The 24,580-nt window shown below is 40.5% G+C and overlaps 1 protein-coding gene across 3 annotated transcripts; it reads left to right on the top strand.

Annotated features, from left to right (window-relative positions):
- The first annotated feature begins 7,634 nt into the window (after window positions 1–7,634).
- Window positions 7,635–24,365, top strand: LOC127355278 (putative methyltransferase NSUN7). Of its 3 annotated transcripts, none has more exons than XM_051385994.1 (13): window positions 7,635–7,819; window positions 9,543–9,683; window positions 10,217–10,399; window positions 11,686–11,744; window positions 12,992–13,128; window positions 13,274–13,426; window positions 14,037–14,220; window positions 14,976–15,189; window positions 15,330–15,473; window positions 16,582–16,683; window positions 16,932–17,049; window positions 20,515–20,635; window positions 23,181–24,365. In XM_051385994.1, exons 1-13 carry the CDS (start codon window positions 7,777–7,779, stop codon window positions 24,102–24,104), a joined length of 2,523 nt encoding a protein of 840 aa, XP_051241954.1. In that variant the 5' UTR covers window positions 7,635–7,776; the 3' UTR covers window positions 24,105–24,365. The 3 variants fall into 3 exon arrangements, with proteins under 3 accessions (XP_051241954.1, XP_051241956.1, XP_051241955.1); XM_051385995.1 differs by lacking the exon at window positions 7,635–7,819 and adding an exon at window positions 9,369–9,446; XM_051385996.1 differs by lacking the exon at window positions 16,582–16,683.
- Window positions 24,366–24,580: the final 215 nt, after the last annotated feature.

Below are 24,580 nucleotides of genomic sequence, written 5' to 3'. Positions count from 1 at the left end.
AGTGAGGAAGCTGGATTTCTGTTTAGAGTAAAAACACACACACACACACACACACACACACACACACACACACACACACACACACACTTACACACATGCATAGATTTAGATAAAGTCCCCACACAGACACACACACACACACACACACACACACACACACAGTAGGGAACTTCTGTGTATGTGTGTGTGTAGGAAACTGAGATTGAGTCAGACGTGCTCACACAGAGAAATAGCGTTTCAACACAGCAGCTGAACTCTGGCTGGGAGGAGGCTGGGTCCGTTGGACGTGTTGCTCAATACATTTCACTTTAATGCTTACTTAACAGGACTCACAGGCCTCAAATAAAGTGTGCAAATGCAGAAGCATATATGATACTGAGTTCAGGTTTAATAATTGTACTGTTACAGGGAAGAGTTCAGTTGATCTTGAGCAATCTGTGGAAAAGACTTCAGAGATAACTTTTCTTACTTTATTATCGCAGGTGGAAGAAGTAAAGTGGTTTATTAGTGTTAAGTCATCATTTGGTTGTATAGTAATAGTGTGTAAGCAGATAAAGCATATTTATGTGCAGGACAACAATATTCAATGTTTTAGCTACACTTTTTTAGTGCTTTAGTTTGCCAACTGTGTTTTTACATCATTTATAACTCCTGGTTTTCCTTTATTTTCTTCAGTATGAAAATCCACTTGCAGAGACTTGCTTAAGTTTGGTGATCCATCATAGTGAAGCCCAGGACTTCTTTTAAGATACATTATTGTTGCTTGTTTATACAGTGCAGGCTTTTGAAAGTCACCTGCACATGAAATTACCACTGCCAGTATAATAACTTTGACATGAGATGAATGGAAGCATCTCAAAGAGAAGTAAAATATATGGGACTTGCATGAATCCAGGTACGGTTCTTTCACATCTGGTGCAATAGTTCAAATAAACGTAATGTAAGTTGCCGTGTGTTTAGTTTGTATTATTGGTTCAATATAATTTATACTGTGACTTTTGTGTATTTTATATTACATCATTTTTAAATAAAAGCTTGCCTGTGGTGTTTTTGCTGATGTTGAAATATAAATGTTGGAGCAAGACTTTAATGTAGATATTTTGTGCAATCAGTATTAAAGTCACACTTAAATAGAGTCAAATGCGGAGAGTTTCTTTTTTATTTAATCATACTGTTTCCTGTTTAAATAACATTTTGACTCCAACTGTATGGTACAATACAACAGTATAATAATGCAATAATGCAAGGCGGGGTCATTCATAAACCAGGGGGATATCAGTTGTAGAGATAAAAATCATTTTATTTGATGGGAGGGGCATTATTGTTTTATTGGTTGGAGTTTCTATATACATCTCACCAATAAAGATAAACAGTTCATGAAAACTGTTTATATTTTTATATAAGTTGTCAGACATTGTTTGGTCAAATTGCTTAACTGAAAAACAGTTTTATTTTCCATTACTACAAAACACTAAACGAATGGAAAATATACCTCAACTATTTTTGTAGTTAAGTTTCTGTTACATTATTCTCACCACAGTAACTGCAGAGACCTTGAAGCAGGGCATCGTCACTAAAGCCTGATTATCTAAACTTTATTTGTAGGTGAAACAGAAAAATGAGCGCAAATGCTGATTGCAGAGGAAAACTGTTCGTGCACAATTATTGCAAGTACAGTAGGTCGAAGTTTAAAGTCCTTCTGTAACCTGTGAGGGACAAAACATAATTTATTATATGGTGCCAGACGTCTTTTTAACAATGTTGCCAATGTAGAATATCTCAAAGCTATTAAATGAATAGTCTGATATTTTGGCTCTGTCCAGAAGTTAAAAAAATGACACATTGTGGTTTTACAGGGGCTATGTGCTGGACAATTTATTGTTCTGATACAGCAACTTCCTGGAGTCTTCATTTTTTGCATGACAACATTACGGTGATAAAAAGACACCAGACTGATGTCAATCTCTTTGGCAAAAAAGCAAAGGGGGGTATTTCCCAAAATGTCAAAATATTACTTCAATAATTACAGAAATTATGGCTAAAACTAGGCCAGCTGTTTCCCCGTTTCCAGTCTTTATGCAGGCTGTAGATTCATATTTACTGTACACTATATCGATCTTCTCATAAATCTTTTTCTAAAAATAATATTGAACTATTCCTTTAATAGTTATATAAATGATGGCAAAAACAAAAAAAATTAAGGCCCACATTGTAATAAACTGAAATTATCCTTTAATAATAGCTACATGCACTTTTAGTTTACATACACACACAGAGACTTTGAGACGTGCATATGCAGCCTTTTCACAGGGTGTAAACAAAAGCAAACTCTTCCCACAATAAGCAGCTCAGACCCTGCCCTGGTTGCTACACAATAGACAGAGAGACCTGAGACACAGAGAGCAGAGATTCCCAGGAAAACACTCCGCCGGTCCTCCAAAACACCCGACAAAGACACACAAAGAGACGGGGGAAGTGTATCTATTCACCTGCAACAAGTGGGCCCAATCAAGCTATCACGCACACTGCAAGTAAAACTGAGAAAGGAGGAAAACTTGGATCATATTACTATTGTATCAGCTGGTGAACTGGATTCATGATGTCAAATTGTATCAAGTGATGTGGGCTTGCTGTGGATCTTGTTTTCAATCTGCTAGACTGCGTGTCATTTCTCTCTCTCTTTCTCTCTCTATCGCTTTCTCCCGGTGTCTCTCGCTCATGTTACACAAATAATAAGATCACTTACTGTACAAATTTGGCTGTGATGTAGGGACGTTTCGTGTCAAGTTCTGACCTCGTATGTTGCACAAAAGCGGCATTCTCCACTTTTCCACAATAGTTAAAGCCTAGCCTTATGTGGAAGAGTGTGTGTGTGTGTGTGTGTGTGTGTGTGTGTGTGTGTGTGTGTGTGTGTGTGTGTGTGTGTGTGTGTGTGTGTGAGAGAGAGAGAGAGAGAGAGAGAGAGAGAAAGTGAGAGAGAGAGAGAAGATTTTGGTCTAATAGATTCTAATTGGCTCTTGATGAGTGAGAGAGATCAAGCCCAACCTGATGAGCGCCACTAAATCTACCTCAGTAAATGCACCATGTGGCCAAATGTATGTGGACACCCCTGCACAGTTTGAGGCAGTTTTATGCCTTTTAACAGATACAGGGTTGGAAATAAAGAGCTTCATACGGAAGAGAGACCCCCCAGTTTGACCGAAAAGAAAGCCACAGGACTATCTTAGCTATGCTTAAATTCTATACAGGCTCTATTCACAGTCATGTAAATTTATGTCCAACAAAGGTCCCAAGAGGAAGTTCCAGCTTCCAAACTTTCTAATCTACAGAGAACAGACGCATCAGAGGTGTCTCTTCCAGCACATTTGACCAATCTTTTAAATCTAATTTAGCTATTTTCCAATGCGTCAAATTAATTGTGGAGTCTGTAATTACATCAGCTATAATAACTGAAAGAGCAAATTTATATTTTGATATGTTTGGTATTTGACATCTGAGCCATATCATATACAAGACTTCAATAACTTTGCCCCAGAATTATCTCACAGATGTAAATTTTCATATTCAGAGTAGGAAAGTTCCCACTTCCATTCTGTACTTCCAGAACAAATTATCCTTCATCAGTTTCAGTCAAAAAACACTTGATTTTATCAGATTATGGTAAATTGGGGCCCTGATAGCTCATCTGGTAGAGCTGAAGGAAGAGTCCCTGTCCTGTCTAATAAAGGGTAAAAAGCCCCCAAAAATATATTTATAATATTTAAAAGTTATGGTAAGTTTTATGGTATGCATCTTAACCACCAGGACACCCAACATTTTAGGGAAGGCCCTTTCCTGTTTCAACGTAAAGCCCCATACAGAAATTGTTTTCCCAGTTGGTTGTGGAAGAACTTGACAGAGCCCTGACCTGAACCCCATCCAACACCTTCTGGATGAACTGGAACACCGACTGCGTGTCAAGCTTCATTGCCCAACATTACTAATCCTGTTGTGGGCGAATGAGAGCAAATCGCTTTGCCAGGTTCCCAAATCTTTTGGAAAACCTTCCCAGAACTGCGGAGGCTGTACTAGCAACACGAGGGATTTGGATTTGTTCTATCACATATAGGCATAATGTCAGGGTGTCCACATACTTTTGGCCATATAGTGCACAATACCTGTCCCTTTTTTTGCAGATCAACTCAAGGTCATTTAAGTCGTAAACACAGACGCAAATATATAAAAGAGAGGAGTACAAGAAGGTTTACAAAGGTAGGATGGTGTGAGTGTATGAGTCTGTAGGTAAACTGAAGAAACTGCTTCCAGCACTGTACAGCTTCCCGTAAAGATTAGACCTTTATTGAGAAAATTCCAGATCGGCTTATGGCCTCACGACCCGCTGTCTCCAACCGGGCCGATTATTGAATACACACATAAACACACCAACACACACACACCAACACACACACACACACCACACACACAAACACAACACATGGGGAGCAACTGGAGCCCTGTTGTGAGGCGACATTGATGACGCGTGTTGGATGGGATTATCTCTCCAGCTGTACTCTCACACCCGTGGAGAAGTGAGGCTCATTTGGACCCCAAAAAGCTTACTAAGGTTTTTGCACACACCAATGAAACCCCTTCCTGCTTTCTTTCTGGAAAGTTCTGAAGCGTACCAAGCATTACTAAACCACAAAAATGTGCATCATGTCATGTGTCATCCTTCTCCATAATTACTTGGTTCATATATGCATCTACATGCAGGGTGCAGACTGCTGAACTTCGGTCTGCACCCTGTTCATGCAGCAGAGAGACTGATCAGAAGAGTCAGGTTCATGCATTCTTAATGGCCAAGTACTCAGATCATATAGAGGCCGGAAAGTGGCTTTGAAATGGGTCACATGTTGCAGGAATAAGACAGCGGTGCATCCCCTGACATAACCCAGTAAAATGTCTCCCTCTGTTGGTCTGATGGAGACATTGCATAGCTTTGATTTATGGCAGCAGTTTAAAGGAAGATCCCCACTGAGTTTAAGTGCCTTTTTCTGTCACTATTTATGACTATTGGCAACTCTTTTTCCAAAAGTTAGAAAACAGCTTGTTGTCTTAACGATGTCCAACAACACTGAATGCAAAAGGCATAGATTGCTTTTAAGTTAAAAAGTTAACTTATACAGACTGACATTCAATGATGAGTGGTTTTTTGATGTCATTAATGAAGAGATGGAAAGTAGAACAAAGTCAGTAAATACAGCTGCATGTGAATTTCAGTTCAATATGAAATCAAATATAACTGTTTTCAATATAACCACTGTAGCTAATTAGCATTGCCTTAAAACAAAATACCAACAACAAATCTCAAAGAAGTAAATATTAATTCAGATTTAAATTCACACTGGCACACAGCACTGACAGTAGAACCCCATAATTAAATAAAAAATAGGGATGTAGGTAGACATACGTATACTGAACTGCAGTTTTGTAGACATTCAATTCAATTCAATTTACAGAGACCCAACAGTACCACCATGAGCTTGTACTTGGCGACAAGGGCAAGGAAAAACTGCCTGTTAAAAGGCAGAAACCTAGGACAGATCCTTCGGCCCTAGGTGGGTGGTCGTCTGCCTTGACCAGTTGGGGTGAAAGAGAGAGAGAGAGAGAGAGAGAGAGAGACAGACAGATAGACAGACAGACAGACAGACAGACAGACAGACAGACAGACAGGTGCACAGCAACAACAGTAGCAACAACTACACTAATGGTAGTGACTGATGATGATGAACATGACAACAGCAACAACAGTAACCGTAGCTATAATAATACTTATAATAATAATAACACTAATATCAGTGATATTGGCAAGTGCAGTCAAGCAGGACCATGGCAGGAGGCTCCACCAGGATCCATGAGAACCTGCGAGACGAGAAAGCACAAGAACTCCGGGGAAGAAGTGAAGTTAGTAACATGCATTAATGGGACATGAATGAGTGCCGAAAGAGAGAGAGAGGAAGAGAGGAGCTCAGTGCATCATGGGAATTCCCCCGATAGTCTAGGCCTATAGCAGCATAACTAAGGGATGGTTCAGGACTCACCTGATCCAGCCCTAACTATAAGCTTTATCAAAGAGGACTGTCATGTTTAAACAAGAATGTGTTTATAGCTTAGATTTAAGGTTAGGTTGGATTAGGATGCATAATCAATGTTTAGACCTTTTTTTTTTTTTGTCTCAGCATGGAAAGAGCTCCAGGAACTCCAAAGGAATTGTGTTAAGGTAGTTAAACATTTTCTAACCCATCAACCCACAAGATGCTTCTACTCTACATAACAGTACTACCAAAGTGCATTTTGGTAAAAACTCATCATTGTTATGGCATGCCAGATGACATTACCTTCATTACATTTGGCAAGAATAAAAGTCCTCTCATGGACTTCTTGGGTAACATAATAAACTCTGTGTAGGTGGGATGTGATCACATGGTGAGGACCACTATTACCTTTTCAACCTCACTTTACAGCACTGTACTCCAAGAGGGTTTATTGCACTTCCCTGTAGGGGTTTTCTAAGTCTAGTGAATTGCACATCGCACCTGTGGCGGAAGAAGAATTCAGACCCTTTACTTAAAATTGTATTTTTACTTGCTTTTCTAGGCAGTGTACTATACATCTACTGGGTGCCATTAAGCATCGTTTTCTTTTGCTTTTTTGATGACTATTTTAATTTATTAAAATTGAATTATCTGTTTCCGTTCTTTTCAACTATGAACCTTTCGGAACTGCTGTTTTGAAAAGTGTTATATAAAAAGTTAATTAATAAATGTTACTATTATTACTATTATTATTATTTTTATTATTATTATTATTATTAGTAGTAGTAGTAGTAGTAGTAGTAGTAGTAGTAGTAGTAGTAGTAAGTACATTATAAGTTAAAGTAGTAATACCACAATGTACAAATACTCCACTATAAGTAAAAGCGATTAATTTTACAGCTGCATTAATGTCTACATTGTATTTTACTGCTGCAGATTTGACATTTACTAACTAGCTGTTAGACAGATCTTGTGGAATAAAAAGTACAATATTTGCCTCTGAGGTGTAGTGGAGTATAAGTATGAAGTAGCATGCTTGTGCCTGTAACCCCCACTGAGATGTAAAGCCCTGTAGTGACCAGCAGGGGGCAGTCTCAGTCTGATCTTTCTGACGCCTGTCACTCATGAGGAGACAGTATGAACAAAGTTTACAACAAGTGCAACTGGTCAGACACGATACTGTGCACTGACATATATCACATGATATTTGATGTAGCTTATGTTCCAACACATTATCACACACACACACACACACACACACACACACACACACACACACACACACACACACACACACACACACATCTTACCTGTCTGTCAGAGCAGGTGATCAGTTCCTCCTAAATAGATCTGAACAAGAAAGAGCCTCAACAAATACACCAGTCTATTAAAGTCTAAGTCTTTAAAAGAGGTTTTACTGTCATATTGCCAGATATACGTGTTAAAAGTTGCCTCATACATGTTTTATGTATTTTACTGTATATCTGTCACAGAGAGGAAAGGCCTCCTTCATTATCATATTGTTGCCATGGTGTTTCAAACTCAGGGCATGCTCCAGAAGAAAACCATTCATGACATGAAGAAGTGATAGGTGCATGACTCATTGGGACTCTTTATGACACCTAATGTAGAGGAGAGAATACCAGTTTGTTGTTAATAGTTCGACTCTGGATATTTGCTCAGGCTGCATTTCTTTGAGACGATGAGCTGTGTTGCTCCCATGAGGAGGATCCTGAATGACAAAGGTAAGACCTGCTATGCAATTTTAAACAGCCCATCATCGTCTATGCAGATTACACTAAGCTGCTGTAGCCTTTTCTCCCAGTACTGCCTTTCTAAAGTGGACTTTCTCCTGCGGAGGATAGGAAACTGCTACACACTCATTAAATCACTGCTGTTTGATATTCATTAATTTATTCCATTTGCACTGACATGGCCTTATTGGACACGTTGCACATTTCTGGTCAATTCCAACTTTGTGCTTAAACATTGATGAGTGCCGTAAAAGCCGATTACACTCTGTCTGTGTTTCTCTCTATTAATCTGGTTTAATTAGAGGCTAGTGGTCCCTGGCACTTTTAAGGATGTTAATCCTTATGTGCCAGTTCGTCTCAAGTGAAGTGATGTCTTCTGAACACCCACATCACTGGTTCAAACCACGTCTTTCAAACATGTGTACCATTACTTCAACTTTATTTTGTCCCTGGAGGGCAATGGGTTTTTCAAGCAAAGGAATAGTAGAGTACAACACAGACTTGCAGTCCAGTAAGGGGGAGGGAAGGCTCCCTAAATACAGTGGGCTATAGTAGTCGCTGGCCTTCAAAGGGTACTAAGCCACAGCAGCAATAACTTCTAAAATTTACAAGACAAATCAAATAAGTATCTGCAGAATATGACCTTATAAATGCACAAGGAGGCAGAGGTGCTGCCAAGACCACCCTGATACAATCGTCGGCCCTCCCCCATGAATAGTCTCATATGCATAATATGATTCAGAGTAATGAGTACTGTATGCATAATAAGCTTCCATCTGATATTTTACATTAGCTACTATTCATTTAAATCAATAATGTATACGTTTCATAATAGATCATGTGAAGAACAATGACAAATGCACAGCCAGGCTTTTGGTTGTGGTGTGCCACCCCAAGACACCCCTATGGAAAATGTCTGTGGGCGTCACTGGGGAAGGTACAGTAACAGTGACCAGGCATGTTGATTACATGAGAGACACCATCATCATCATTATCATCAATCAGACATCATCTTCATCATGAACAACATCATCAAATCATCACAACTACACACTACACGCTCAGCAAAGTGAGAAACCTTGGATACTAACTCTTCCCAAGGATCCAAACCAAATTTTTTATGAGCTTGTCTATTAAAATGTGGGGGTTGGATTGTGTCATATTATTTTTGTGTGTGTGTGTGTGTGTGTGTGTGTGTGTGTGTGTGTGTGTCTGTGAAGCAGCTGCGCACAGATGAGTGAAGCAGGTCAGTGAGAGGTGGACCTTTGTCCAGGGTCGGCCAGCGGGTCATTATTTATTCATGCTGATGTATCTGACCGGCCGCCTAATTGCAGCAGGAGGAGCCCAATTACCCGCAGCGTCCTACAGCCGCACTGTCTCACATTCACAGAAACTGGAAGGTGGATCACATGTCAGCCATGACTAACGCTATGCGTCTTATTTACATTTGCACATCTCAGGTTAAACTCTGTAAACAAACAACGTTTGTGTCTGTTTAGATGCTCGTTGGTTGAATGGAGGCTTAAAGACATTTAAATGTTGAGAAACAGACTGAAAATTGTTCACAGAAGTGCTTGACAAGTGTTTGGTTTTGTTGCTGTGAGCATGGCGGACAAAGGTAAGGTTTTTATGCTGCTGTGTTTTTGTTTTTATTTGTTTGTTTGTTTTGTGTGTGTGTAACATGAGTACACACTATTTCCCCCCTCTCTTACAGTGGGCTCCAGCAAGGATGTGAATACGAGCTCTGTGACGGAGCAAATCTTCATCTCACCTGAAGACCACAGCCAGCCCACCAACAAGGAACCACTCTCATTTCTACCTCCTCTTCCTCATCTCTCATCTTTACCTTCACCAGGTGAGATACTATTCTGAATCTTTCAATATTTGATCGGATATTTAATCATATTCAAACTATTTTCCAGTATAGTGAAATGATTCTTCATATTCCAGTGGTTGTACACTGATCTAATACACTGTATGGTGATAAAAGTTGCAGTTCAACACTGGACAATGGACAAGGGCTTTTATTGTGAAAAGAAAGACAAGGCTCTCAAATATACTCATGCAGCCTCAGGTTGCAGTCACCTATAGTTGAGCTGCTCAAGCCAAAAGACTAAACAAAGCAGCCGTCCAAATACTGAAACTTTATCCTAAAGTTAGGGTATGAGATAAAATGTCTGCTGACCAATATCTAAACCTTCTACACTTTTGGAACGAGCGCCTAAAGGCACTGTAACTTATACATTTTCCTCCCTTAAGTTTTTTTTCCATGTGCATCTGACGTCACTTTTTCCACCTCCACTGATATCCCTTCCCTCGTTTCATGACATTTCCTTGTATTTCCTCTCTCCAATCTGCAACAAATTCCCCCAATCCCTCTTCCTGCAGTCTCCCCTCCATCCAATCAGGCCTACCTGCAAGCAGCAGCCATTTTCCAGAAGCTTCGGACAGAGAAGCCAGTCACACAACAACTTCTGCATTATGGGAAGAAGACAGACACATCACTACCAGAAAGCGGAGATAAACCCACACAGAGACAGGCCTACCAACTCGCCTTCAGCACACTCAAATGTATGAATTTCTGAAGTTTATTGTTTTCGGAAATTATGGAAAATTACCTTAGATTTGAGTAGTCCCACGCACCCAGTCTAGAGAGGACAGACTGACGGTTAAACAGTCAGAGAGAAATTAATTTGATCTACTCTACTGCTACCTCTGCAGACCTTACCCACCTCCAATAAGTAAGCCTTATCTCTATAATGAATAGAAGTGGAGCTGCAGTATGTGTCAACTCCAATATTCACTTTTGAATAGCAGCTTCAACTGCAGACTGTAGATTAAATAGTATATAGTCATACATTTCATTTCTCCATGTGACTGCAAATTACTTCAGCTGGAGTTACAGTCTGTATGGGAGGTGATAAGAGGCTGCATGCCATGGATACACACACACACACACACACACACACACACACACACACACACACACACACACACACAGAAAGGCACAGTGAGTACACACAGTTTTACATACAGTATTTGACTGCACATGTAGGGGGTTGCTGGTATCTAGCCATGCAGATTGTTTAGATTTTATTCGGCCAAGTGTGGAGATATCGCTCTCTGTGAGGTCTGTCACCACCTCAGTGGATTTGAATGGGCTTGTGGGTCTGTGAAAGTAGCGGAAAATGAAAATTTAAAGCTTCCCTGATAAATATTATCATGTTAACAGTGGGTCAAATTCACATCATGTGAAAGGAGTCACTTGCAGCAATGAACATACAGAGAATCATCACCCAACTTTGCAGATACCCCGGGCTTTTTACGGAACATTTTGACGTCTTTTAGCTCATTGTTTTGGTTAACTCTCACCACTCTCATCATTTCAAGCAGAAAAAAGCTCTGATAGATTTTACCCCCTTTGTTGGACATGTCCTTTGGCATCATTTTATCTGCATTGCATGGCATTCTTTTCGTAAAACACTTTCTTAACACTGTTAAGAAAGGTGCTATATAAATAAGGCTGGTTTTATAAAAATCAGCATGCAGAAACAGTGTCCTCTGAGTACTTGACAGATTTTTCATTGGAACTACTTCCTACTTAAGAAATAGTAAAAAAAATTATAATAAAATAGTTCCTACGGTTGAAGACAAGGTCTATGGATCATCTGGAGTGAAAGAAATAGCGCTATCAACATCTTTAATGCACATTTCCATTGCTGTAAAAATCATAAATAGACTTGCATTTGTTTTTATGTCATTTGGGTTAGGCTTAAAGGTTTCTCTTCATTAGCTTTAGTGTTTCTGTTGTTTTGATATTTTTTTTCTGTCCATTAACAACATTGTTTTCCTCTTAGACCAAGATTTACTGGAGGACGTCATTACTGACAGCTGCTTCCACACATCTCAGCATATTGTGAGTCCCACCAGATTTGACATGAGTGGTCACAAACCAAAAACTGATTAAAAACACTTCAGCACTTACTCACCGACTGTTTAACTGTCTGGGAGTTATCTGTCTGCAAATAAACTAGCTGCGTTCTCACTGTCCATACGAATGTGCTCCATCAGAATATGGTACAATGGTGGCGAGGGAGACGGGGGTGCAGTTAAAGGCCATTTGTATTCAGATCTGTACGTAGTCTGGCTGGTTATAGGTGACAAATGATGCATACAGGAGAGGGACAGACGCACTCTCCAACTGGGGGACTGTAAATGACACTATAAAACACTGTGCAATGACACATACATGGACAAAGAGACACAGACCTGTGTGTGTGTATGTGTGTGTATAAAGGATGACTTTATTGAGGGATGGGTGAACCAGAGAGAATAGGCTGACAGATCATTAGTCTGAAAGTATGACCATAAAAGCTGCCACACAGCTCTTTGTAATTCCATACAGCCCTTTTACTGCGACATACATATTATACCTCCCACACACACACACACACACACACACACACACACGCACTGAGAAATGAAGTGGAGGGAGGAAAGAAAGGGAAGTGTGAGAAAAGATCTGATCATTACTTTTAGTTTTCCTTAAAGCAGTTATAACCTATAGTTTTATATTAACAATGGATCACATCACTACTAATATAAAAGGAGTTGCTTGTAGTGATAAAACCACAGCATGTAGCTGTTTGTAGTTTGAAAAAAAAAGCCTTAAAAAAAAACTGATCTCTACCTTCCCAGCATCAAACAGCAGACAGACACAGTTAGACACTCACTGGTGAACATGGTGGAGCATTTTGGAACTAAAAGACATTTTCCCTCAGGAGGTGTTGGACAGAAACCCAACACCAAACAAATAATATAATAATAATGCTAACTAGTTCACTATCAACTTGAAGGTGATCATAGTATGTCAGTGATGTGTTTACAGCTTGTTTCCTCTGCCCCCAAGTGGCCAAAAATCGTAATGCGGGTTTATGATGAATGGTGTAACGACAATATCCATAAAGACGATTACAATCGACCATTTTCAGAGCAGACAGTTTGGCTTTACATAGCAGGAAACATACAGATGTAATCGATAACATTAAAAACAACTGGTGAGAGCTAGTCCGGCATCCTGGTGTGCTGAAAACAATATGACAAGTTAATTATTATCTATATAATGATGATGATGATGATGATGATGATGATGATGTTTTGCAGTCCAGCGACTTGTTGCCATTGGCGATGGTGATGCTGTTTGACTTCCAGGATCGAAGGTTTTTGTCGCATGAACGTTCATCAAAGGAAGCGGAGGAGCCTCTGCAGGAAGTCAGGGATCTGCAGGGCAGTCTGCAGAGGTGTTTGTGGGTGTAGATGTAAAGTGTTAATATCATGCATTTAAGAGTTTATTTCTAATGCAAATTGTTTCATCATGTTAACTTTCTTGAATAGGAAGTAGGAGATACGAGATTATGATCTGAAGTATGTTTGCAATGAACACAGGTGTAAGACCAAGCTGGCTGCATCTCTAGCTCGCTGCAGAGTGAAACAGAATCTGCAGAGCGTCTCCTGTTTTCTGTCTGATGCTGTCAGGACCAAACAGCACAGAGCAAAATGTCTGCCACTTTACGCATGGGTCAATACTCTGAAGACCAGGTAAGCTCATACACACACATAAACACACTCAGAGAGAGGTACATGCAGTCACTTTCACACAAATTTATTCTCTATTTGCACTCCAGTGTAACTGCCAATCCAAGTCTTTGTTTTTTGTGTGCTATTGAGTGCCTGCATTCAAGAGCATATTGCACTTGTTAAATTATCTGACTTTTCTGCAGTCAGTGGCTCCCCTCTGTTCTTCTTTGTGGCATTATCCAGGCTACAGGCATAGTCTGTATGGGTATAAACCAGCAGGGATTAGTGTCTGACTTTAACAGAGTGGGTCTTTATAAGATGACTGGTACACTGTGAGTTTAAAGTGACAGTTCTGTGTAGGGGGAGTTGCAGTACGAGGTTAATGTTCAGTGAAGTCCACTGGGGCATATCTGAGACAGGAAGCATTCTTACAGCTTGAGGGTAAGAAGTGTTCCCGTTGATGTAATGCTTAATGCTGCAGCACTGTTCACCAGACAACAGTGGAATAAACAGTCCTTGATTTGGTCACTGATGCAGTTCAGCCACAATATTTGTTTTAAATATGCTCTACTGCAAGTGGGGGAGGGCAATGGTGTTTAAAAAAACATGTTATCTTCCCTCTCCTCTGTAGCGTTGAGGAAGTGTGTGAAGTCTTACAAAGCGCTGGTTTGTCTGAAGTGGAGAACATGACCGACCTCAGAGAGTCAACATTTTGCAGAGACCCTCTCTGTCCAGACACACTCGTCTTCTCCAAACAGCTTCATGCTCTGCTCCGGCACAGCAGCCTCGCAATCACACATGTACTTAACTCACAGGTACATATGAATATGTGTGTGTAGTGAAGTGTGTGATTGAGCTAAACATAGCCAAAAATCACTAATGAGAAACTTATCTCGAGAGCAGTCTTTTGAAGATAATTGGTACAAGACTGACCGATGGAAAAAGTACTTCAACTGATTTTTACTTACTTAAGCAGAAGCGTAAGTGCTGCTTGATAAACCTACTTGAGTAAAACTGTTTGCAGTGGGAAAAATAGATATTACACAATAAAGTGCATCAACAGTGTAATCCAGATTCTAATCTTAACTGGCCATTTATTTATTCATTATAAATGGCTCCAGTCTCCCAGCTTCTCTACTTATGGAGCATCAAGAACATTTGTTTTATGTATAACCACTTTATTGGAGTACACTTCTTCATTAAGCTAAGTAAAAGGAAAATTACTGGTACTTGATTTAAAGAGCCCCCAACATGTCCCAAAACTGCTTGCTGGAAGTTGCCCAATTAAATAAACAGGAGGAAATGAAGTTAATTGCTTCAATCGTTGACTAATAGTCCTTCTTAGACTAAAGCTTCACTTCACTGCTGTGAGAGAGATTACATAAAAGTTTTCCTCTTTACAAAATGGCCTTTGCAATTGGATTTCTTGTAGTGTTGTGAAGTTTAAAGTGGTGTTTGCTGTTATCTTGAGGAGCAACACAGCGCTCTATATTGCTGGTGGACACAGTTTTTTCAGTCCTCCACATGTGTGAATGAACGCATTTGCACCTTGACGTTTGTCTCTTTTCAGGACCGGAGTGTGTGTGTAGCAGTGAGTGTGTTACGCCCCCTGCTGTTTGAGAACGGTGACGTGCTGGTGGTGGGGTCTTTCTCTGCTGTGACTGTGGCTCACATAAGTATCGTGGCCGCTGCCCGCTCTGGCCGTGTGTTGGTGTGCGGTGCTGATCACACACCTTTACAGATAGAGGAGATACAAGAACTACTCTCACAGATGGACATCAAAAGTGAGTGACCGTAGAGAGAAAATGTTCAAAAAGTCAGCTGATTTTTCTATCTCTTATGAAAGTATATTGGACATTTATTTCAATTTCAAGCTACTGTGCATACTCGTGCCTTTCCTGATGCAAATTCATGTCCAATGTAGATGTGCGAGTCCTGTCTGAAGCATTCTGTGGCCTGGATGAGTGGGATCAAGCTGTCCAGCGTTTAAAGGTCATCATAGTGCTGCCTCAGTGTTCATCCTCCGCCCTCAATGACCCTGTGCCTACCATCCACAGTGAACATGGAGGTATGTTGCACCAGGGAGGAAGGATGGAAGAGAGAGAGACAGGCCCTTTTCCAATGTCCACCCTAAGCCTGCAGTGGACCCTAAAAGACTTTAAATAACGTCACATGCATCAGTATACCTCAGAGAAGGAGTATTTATTGTCCCTCAAGGGGAAATTTTATTTATAGTAGAGGTCAAAAACACAAACACAACGTACAAGGGGACATGGGACATTAGTCACAACCATTAATGGCATTTAAAACAATACAAACAAGACAAGACAAGACTACTAATGCTTGTTGCTACTGGTGTACCTCAGTGACACTAAGGGGACTCCAAATGTTGTCGCAGGAGTGGGACAGCACTTTCTGAAATCACATGTCACCTGGATAGAGGCTTTCTGAGACCAGTAAAGTGCCCAGCCATTGTTTTTGCATTAGAATAATATGAACTGTGGGTTATCACGTCAAGAACGTCTGCAGAGTTTGCATATTTTTATTTGACAGGGAAGGGTAAGAGGGGGGAGAAAGATAGTGAGTGGATGACACACAGCAAAGGGCCACAGGTGAGAGGCGAACCCATGGCCACTGCAGCAGGGTATGGAGACTGTGACACAGGCACGTATGGAAGATTTAAAATGGCTGAGAAACAAATAAAACAAATAAATAAATAGAAATATAGTACGCATATGTATTTCCTTTTATGTGCATTTACTAAGTCACAATTAAAACTGTGATTGTCAGTAGTTTTAAGGGATGAATTGTGCCGCAAGAGGTAACAGACACTTAGGGCAATCTAGACACAATTCTTAATAACTCGCCAGCTACTTTTCCTCCTCCATCCAGTAAGCTCACACAACCTAACTAACACTAATTAGCTGTCAGCACTTTTGGAGAACTGTGCCAACAAGATCTCCCTAACGGACCTGGGAACTGGGCCATTAAAGAATGTGGATAGAAGAAAGAGCTCAGGGATGGGAAAGTACCTGCTACCAAAGGAACGTGTCCCAAATAAAATATCACCCAATAGAAAATAAAATATTCTATAAATATTTATGGTAATATGAGGAGGTGGTGTCTTTTCATTAAATTTGCCAAATATGATGAAATAAGTTTAATTCTGTTGACAGACTGGGATCTACTGCCAGACCTGTCTCACGGTTGTGTATCCCTGAGCAAAATACACACAATGGCAACCCAGCAGGCACGACTACTAGCACACGCTCTCTCCTGTGAGTAGGCTATATATTGAACACACACACACACACACACACACACACACACACACACACACACACACACACACACACACACACAGAGAGATAGAGTTAAAGCTGAGAACTCTTATGTATACACAATAAACCCACTGCTATAACGTCTGTATTTCATTCTTATTGTATTATATTCCATCTGTTGACAAGATGACAGCATACAGGGATTGTTCTTTGTATATTGTATTCTCACTCTTTCTCTGTCTCAGTCCCAAAGGTTCAGACAGTCGTCTACTGCACGCGTTCAGTGTATCCTGAGGAAAATGAACAGCTGGTGAAAAGAGTGTTAGAGAAAACACACACTCACCCCAAACTGCTGCCCTTCAGGTAAACACATGCACGCACACACACACACACACACACACACACACACACTGCTCTCTCTTCGTGCAGGTAGGCTGTTAGTTCTCTGTCTATTCAGTATTTAATTATGCAATCAGACTTTTCATTACTCGTCCACAGGCTCAAACCACAAATGCAATGAGAAAAGTGAAATTAGTCATGCACTGTTTCTACTACAGGCCATATATAAAGCAGTAAGGGTCTTTAGAAAAAGTCATTCTAGGTAGATTTAAAGAAAAACAAGAAGTTGGAAGCCTTTAGACCCTGTTTTCTCTCCCCTACCCAATCAGCCTGTGACGGGGAGCGACAGGTGATTGGCAGCTCACAATGGAGCTCACCTGATTTAAAGTTTGCATCAATTTGGACATTTACTTTGAAGCTGAGTAATTATGCTCTCACTGTCACTGAGATCCTGTCAGATTATTGTATTCATGCTCGTCCATCAAGGTGATTACTTAGAGAGACCAAACAATGTGTGAGTTTATAAAACCAACCTGCATGGTTCCATGAGGTATCATGTTTCCATGTTCACAATCTTACTGTAATGTGGCAGCATGCTAACATTTGCTAATTAACACTAAAATACACAAAAATACAGCTGAGGCTGATGGGAAAGCCATTAGCTTTGTAGATATTTGGTCATAAAGAAAATATTGGGCAACATTTTGACCTGATGATGGCACTAGATGAAAAATTCAAATCTCATAGCAATCCATCCAGTAGTTATTGTATATTTATATACATTATTTATATATTTCCCACTATCAATCAACTGGTGGTGCAACAGGAAAAGTATATGCATCCGCTTGCACAGTGCAGATAATAGGTAACAGGACTGCTTTCAGACAGACCTTATACAGTAGTATAATACGAATACATCAGAAGTAAAAGATTAGGTATAGAGTATAGATTCACAGTCTCATAAACAAATAGCTCAGCTCAACAGCTGCTCGCGCAACATCTGCATGCGCATGTAACTGCAGAACCCAATTATAGTGAGTGTGAGTGAGCTTCATCTCTGAGAATTACAGACTGCAGGCGAGACTGTAAAAGAGAGACAGAGAGTGTGAGAGTGAGTAAATAATGCCTGTCTAGTGTAAATATGACAGGGTATCTCCTATGTCCACATATACTGTGTGTACAAGTGTGTGTGTTTGAGTGTGAGTATGAATCTACAGAGTGTGTGTGTGTGTGTGTGTGTGTGTGTGTGTGTGTGTGTGTGTGTGTGTGTGTGTGTGTGTGTGTGTGTGTGTGTGTGTGAAAGAGAGACAGAGAGAGAGAGCGGTAACAGTCACCAGGCTGATGACAGTATAAAGGATCAGCTGCGGTTGCCGTGGGGACAGTAGTTAATCCTACAGTCGGGGTGAACGGGGTGGAGAAGATTTTCAGAGTCTGTTCCACGGCTGCTGCTCCACACAACTCTTTTTATACCGTCCATTCTCTTAAAGAAATCCAAATGTTATTATATTTTTATCAACTTACCAATGTGCAGTGAGACAATCAGCAGCTGTTTCCCCCTCTGTGTTTACTGTATGTTCAACAACGAAAACACAGATCTATTCCAGCAACATACTGCCGGTGCTGTTTTCTGAAGAACTGCACAATCGTAACTCAAAACCAGACACACACGATAATCCTCCAAACTGCTTTCCTCGTATCTAACAAGTTTGGTTCGCCATCAAAACTTAAAACACAAAAGAGAAGTTTATTTTTCATTGTTAAATAAAAGATCAGGGGATGAAGAACGGAACAGGGAATAAAACATTATTATTATTATTATTATTATTATTATTATTATGCCTCCAAGCACTGCAAACTGCTCAGTTGTTTTTATGCATAATGCATAAAACACTTAAAACCTTACCCACAAAATCTTATAGCACGAATACAATTAGAGTTTCATCTGATGTTTAAGTTTTAAAAGTATTACAAGTTTTGATATTTCCATGTCACTTCTGATATTTTAGAAAATTATTCTTAAAAATAATTATCCCTCAATGGTTTTATGTGTATGAATCTGTGGTAACACTTCACGCTTAATATGTTATCAGTCAAGGGATGGTAATTCATACATTAATTAACATGCAACCAAATTAGCAGGATTTCAGTTAACCTACATAAAAGTTTATTTCAGGACCATTTGCTCAGCCTCTTAAAAAAGGTTCTATGAGAATAAACCCGATGTATTTTTGACACATTTACAACAAAATGGAGAAATAAAAAAGAAAATAATAACTTATGTTCCCCCCACTATGTTGTAACTGTATCAAAAAACCACTGGGTTTATTCTAACAGAAATATGAAGGTTGTGTTTTTTTTTTATCACTGAGGCTGAGAAAATGCAAGGTCCTGAAGAAAAATGTCAATGTTACAGGAATCCATTGAATTGGTCAAATATCAATTAATGTATGAAGTAACTGTGAATTAACATTGCTTAACTGATAATCTATTAAGTGTGAACTAATCACAAAAAGCCATAGTGATTTAATAATTTATTAATGGTGAGCAACAGGAATTCATGATACATCCCCCATGAGTCATGCATTAGTACGCCATATGTAAGCATATGATTTGTACCCTTATTATAAAGTGTTACCAATCCTTTAGGTTGAAACAGCAACTTAACAGGTGCCAACAATATTGTTTCTGCTGCTCTCCAGTGATTCAGCTTCTCACCTTGCTGCAGTGATGTAGAAGTGTAGTCCACTGTTGGCTCAGTGCTCAGAGGTGCTGCAGACCGGAAGCTTTTCAGATTGGTGTTAAAGTTAACTCAAAGAAATTAAAGAATTGGCTGGGCCTCAAGTTTCTTGGTGTCTGAACAAATGTGCACAGTATCTTACTCCTATAAGTGTTTCCTTGAGAATTTTTTTTTTTTGTGAAAGGTCATATCAGAGCATCATCTCCATATTTAGACAGCGTTTGGTCCGCTGCGAATTGCTAACCAACATTTGCTAACATATGTGATGTTGAGAGCACTTACACCAGATGTATAATATAAAGGAACCAGCAGGGACAGCAGGGACAGCCGGCAGCGCGGGGTGCACATAAACATGCTTGTCCTTAAGCACCGAGCCGGGCAATCTGTCTAGTGATACACGGAGTACCTGCTGAACCAACATCCACTCAAACAGTAAAAACTGTTGATTTGTAGATTTTTCAAGTGTACTGTGGATCAATTTATGAGTTACAAAAGTTGCAGAAGTTCTCCCTCCTGCCTGAAAACAGTAAAAAACAAAATATTAAAGGTGACACATAGAGCAGGGTTTTAAAAAAAATGTATTTGGTTGTCAATATAATTCATTGTACCATAGTATAATCTCCTCAAACTGCCAATACTCGCTTGTTTACAGTTATACTTCTCTGAATTAATGTGGCAATGACAAATTCATGTTAAAATGCTACACTGCACCTTTTAACAACTTTTCACCTGCTGCTGTGCTGCTCTCTCAGGGTGAACGGTCCGATTTTCCCTGATGACAACCAATCAGGAGACACGGCAGACCCCAAGTTCTTCAGGCTCGAACCATCTCAGTTCACCAACGGCTGCTTCATCGCCCGGCTGTCCCGACAGGTGAGCCAGAAAGGAGGAAAAAAATGTGTGAGACGTGGAGGTTGAAAGGGAAAAAGTGACAGAAATGTAGAGGGCAAGGTTGTGTTTGGAGAAGGAGGGGGAAGAGAGACTGTGTGGTGTGTGTGTTTGTGTTTGAGGGTGTGTGTGTGTGTGTGTGTGTGTGTGTGTGTGTGTGTGTGTGTGTGTGTGTGTGTGTGTGTGTGTGTGTGTGTGCGCGTGTGCGTGCGTGTGTGTGCGCGTGTGAGGCAGCGTTTGTGTGATTGCATTGTGACGAGACCTTCCAGGAGTGCTGAGGCTGCACTCTTTTACTGTCTGTCTGCTGGGAGGTCGGTCGACTCTGCTTGTCTGTGCACATACACACACACACACACACACACACACACACATTTCTCCCTGAAACACTGCAGCATTATTCCAATACTCCATAAAAAAAGAGACAAGTCAAAAATGAAATACGCCTGAGCCACTGAAACATTTCAGTACTTTACAGCAGAGATGAATGGATAATTCTCTGTATCGTTCTTCCAGCCCTCTCTCCGCTCCTCCAGTCTTGTTGCATCACCTCGTTGCTCTGTCTATTTGCCCCCCCCCTTTCTTTCCTCTTGCTCCACTCATAAAAAGAAGAAAAATACAACAGAAGGAAATGAGATGCTGCTCCTTTGATCCCCTGCAGCTCGAAAAAATGGTGCAGGGAGGGGACCATGCCTCTCCGTCTCAGTGTGTCTTTATCAATACACGCACATATACTGTACACGGAGGAAGGTCTTGCTCACCTGTCCAGTGGCAGTGCAGTCGTTTAAAATCAAATGATCATCATGTCTAATTAGATCGACATTCACTCTAACAGTGAGTCAAATCACATCAGAGCTGCGCCTGCAGATTTAGTTACACAGACAGTTCTGAGGTTCACCGCTGCTCAGATGAATGACTCCACAACACTCACACTGTGCTAGAGGACGAATTAAAGGGCTCTGAAATAGACACATGGCAGAATACTGTAGAGAGACACAGAGAAAAATCAAAGGAAGATACAAGAATACAGACATAATTTACATACAGATGGAAGCTAAAAATCTGACATTTGGTTCACATCTGATAGAATGCCTGTACTGCTAGCACGGCTAAATGATAACATTTGCACAATGCTCATGTTTAGCATGTTTAACGTTGCATATTAACAATTTATAATCAGCACTGAACAGCTGAGGCTGATGGGAATGTCATTAGTTTTGCAGGTATTTTGGTCAACTGTAGAAATAAAAATCATCTGAACTGATGATGGCGCTAGAGGGAGAGTTCGAAGATCATGATCAAAAATACTGAAATTCATCCAGTAAAGACGATAAATGTCTGTAGCTATCAGAGCAATCTATCCAACAGTTGCTCAGACATTTCACTAAAACTGCAAATGTGAACCTCATGGTGGAGCTAGAGGAAAAGTCAGAGGATCACCAAAATCAGTAGGATCCATCACCATAATTTCATGGCAATTCATAGATCCTTCCGTCTACAACGCACTGAAAAAACTAAAACATCTGTTTAACACATCTGACAGGCTGCTATCATTCATGCCTCTATAATGGAGTCTTCTCTGTTTTATTACAAACTCTCATTTTGGCAGCATAATTAAAGTTTTGAGAGATAAATGACTCAAAGTGTATAATGCTGTCAAAGCAAGAACAATGAAAAACAACATAAAGGCAGATTAAACACTCCAGAGTGAACAAAAGATGCATTTGCAGTGTTTTGAGTGTGCTGACCATCATTCAGCTTTCATTAGAGACAAGACGAGGCAGATACAGAGGGCGGAGGACGGGGGAAGAGAAAGACTTACAGCAGTTTTAATTCCCACTGGAGTCTATCACATTGTCTAAGATGTGACCATAACAGATCAGTGAATTAAATGTGTTAATTTCCATTTTTAACACTGTTTTTTTTTTACATAAATGTGTTGATTTGACAGCATTTAACACCAAACTGGTGTCAATTTGTCGCATACATATCTGCCAAACTAAGCACATTCCCATCCGCCTCAGCTGTACTTTGTGTTTAGTGCTAATTGTTAGAAAATGTTAGCATGCTAACACGCTCTACAGAGTTTATGGACATAGTAAACATTACACCTGCTAAACATCAGCATGTATTGTCATTGTGAGGATGTCAGCATGTTGACATTAGCATTTAGCTCAAAGCACTGCTGTGCTTAAGTACAGTCTGGTAGAGCTGCTAGCGTGGCTGTAAAGTCTTGTCTTCTCTCATAGGGGGAGAAAAAAATAAGTGACTTGTGACAGCCTATCTTGTTGCCTTTCAAATTATATCCCACACTCTGCTCTGTTGGAATGTGAAAGCCATCAAACCCCCTGTGATATCTCCTCCTCCTCCTCCTCCTCTTCCTCCCTTGCAGGTTCACTTTATGGCTATGGCTCATTTCTACAGCATTGTGTTTTGTTGTATAGATCTCCTCGGTGCTATGTTACCCTAGAGGCCTGTAGTTTTAATGTGTTGTATCTTCACATCAAATCTTAAACTGCCCTTGCTTTTTCAGGCGGATCCAACTAAGGTAGAAACAGTCCAGGATGTGCTGGCAAGGGCAGCCGCAAAGGGCCTCCTGGGTGGAATAATTCCCGAACAATCAAAAAGTGTTAAAAAGGGGAAAAGCAAGAAAAATCGTGCTGCTTCAGCCGGCAGCAAACCTCCATCTCCCTCAAGCCGAGAGAGACAGACGGGAGGGGAGTCTGTGAATGGACAAGATCCAGTTGCACCTTTGGATCATGAAGAGAAGAAGGGTGAGTGTAGTGAGGAGGAGAAGGAGGAAGATAAGAGGGGAAAGGGGGGAAATAAGAGAAGAAGGCATAAGCGAAAGGTCAAACGACAACCAAAGCAAGCCAACAGGACTACCACGGTCTCAAAAAGCCAGAAGAAGAAACCAGTGAAGAGAAAAGTCAACCAAACGCATCACAAGAGGCGTCTGACGAAGAGCAAGCCGAGAAGAATACCTCGTCTAACACTGACTTTAATATCTTCTGCGAAACCCACCAAGTTGTCTCCGATCACAGCCCTCGCACACAAGCTAAGTGACAACGCAACGATTAAATCACAGCAGACGGCCTTCAGCCCACTTCCTGCTGCCCGTCCTGCTCCACCAACTCCCCATGGGGCCTCCAAGCAGGCGCAGAGACAAAACACAGGGCCTGAAAGAGCAGAGAAAACACTGAAGGGCTCAGCGGAACCAGACAGCCGGTCTAAGGCCAGGCCAAAGGTGGTGAGACTGAAGAGGGAGGAGGTGACACTGGGCACGTCGAAGCCTGCAGATTTTACCCTGCCGCCCATTTCCTTCACGTCTGCCAGCTCTCTAAGCGGCAGGAGTGGCAGCTCTCTCTCTCAGCGTCCATCCCGGGCCTCCAACTCTCAGCTCGCCCAAATATCTGCTTCCTCCTCGTCCTCCTCAATCTCTCTGCCTGGATTATAGAGACGTGGGGATCATACCCACTGATGTGGTAAATTAAATTATTGGCATGTTCTGACACTAAAGTAAGCGTGATCATAAAGTAAAGGACTCTCATGTGAATTATTAAAAAAAATTAAATTATTGTATTAAGATTATATTTAGAGAAGCATGTTTTTACTTACATGATCAGCTGAATGTAGTTAACTGTGATTTTTATGTCATAAGATGGCAGCTCATGAAAGTAATTCAATTAAATGGAGAAATAAAAATACATGAAAATGATTAAGCTGTTTTACTGATTTCTTCATCTTTGGTCCCGTGAGTCAGGGCATGACTTCAGCATAAATGATTAGTCTATTGATTGATCAGTCAATCAAAAGAAACTTAAATAAAAACTATTTAAATAACTGAGTTATCGGAGCAAGTCATAACTTAAGTAAAAATGCCAAATATGAACTCAAATGTAAATGTGTACTTAAATTCATTTTTTTCCATCA

This window comes from Dicentrarchus labrax, unplaced genomic scaffold, assembly GCF_905237075.1.
Source record: "Dicentrarchus labrax unplaced genomic scaffold, dlabrax2021, whole genome shotgun sequence".
NCBI lineage: Eukaryota > Metazoa > Chordata > Actinopteri > Moronidae > Dicentrarchus > Dicentrarchus labrax.
Note: the sequence above shows the minus strand (reverse complement) of the source record. Positions and strands in the feature narration are given on the sequence as shown.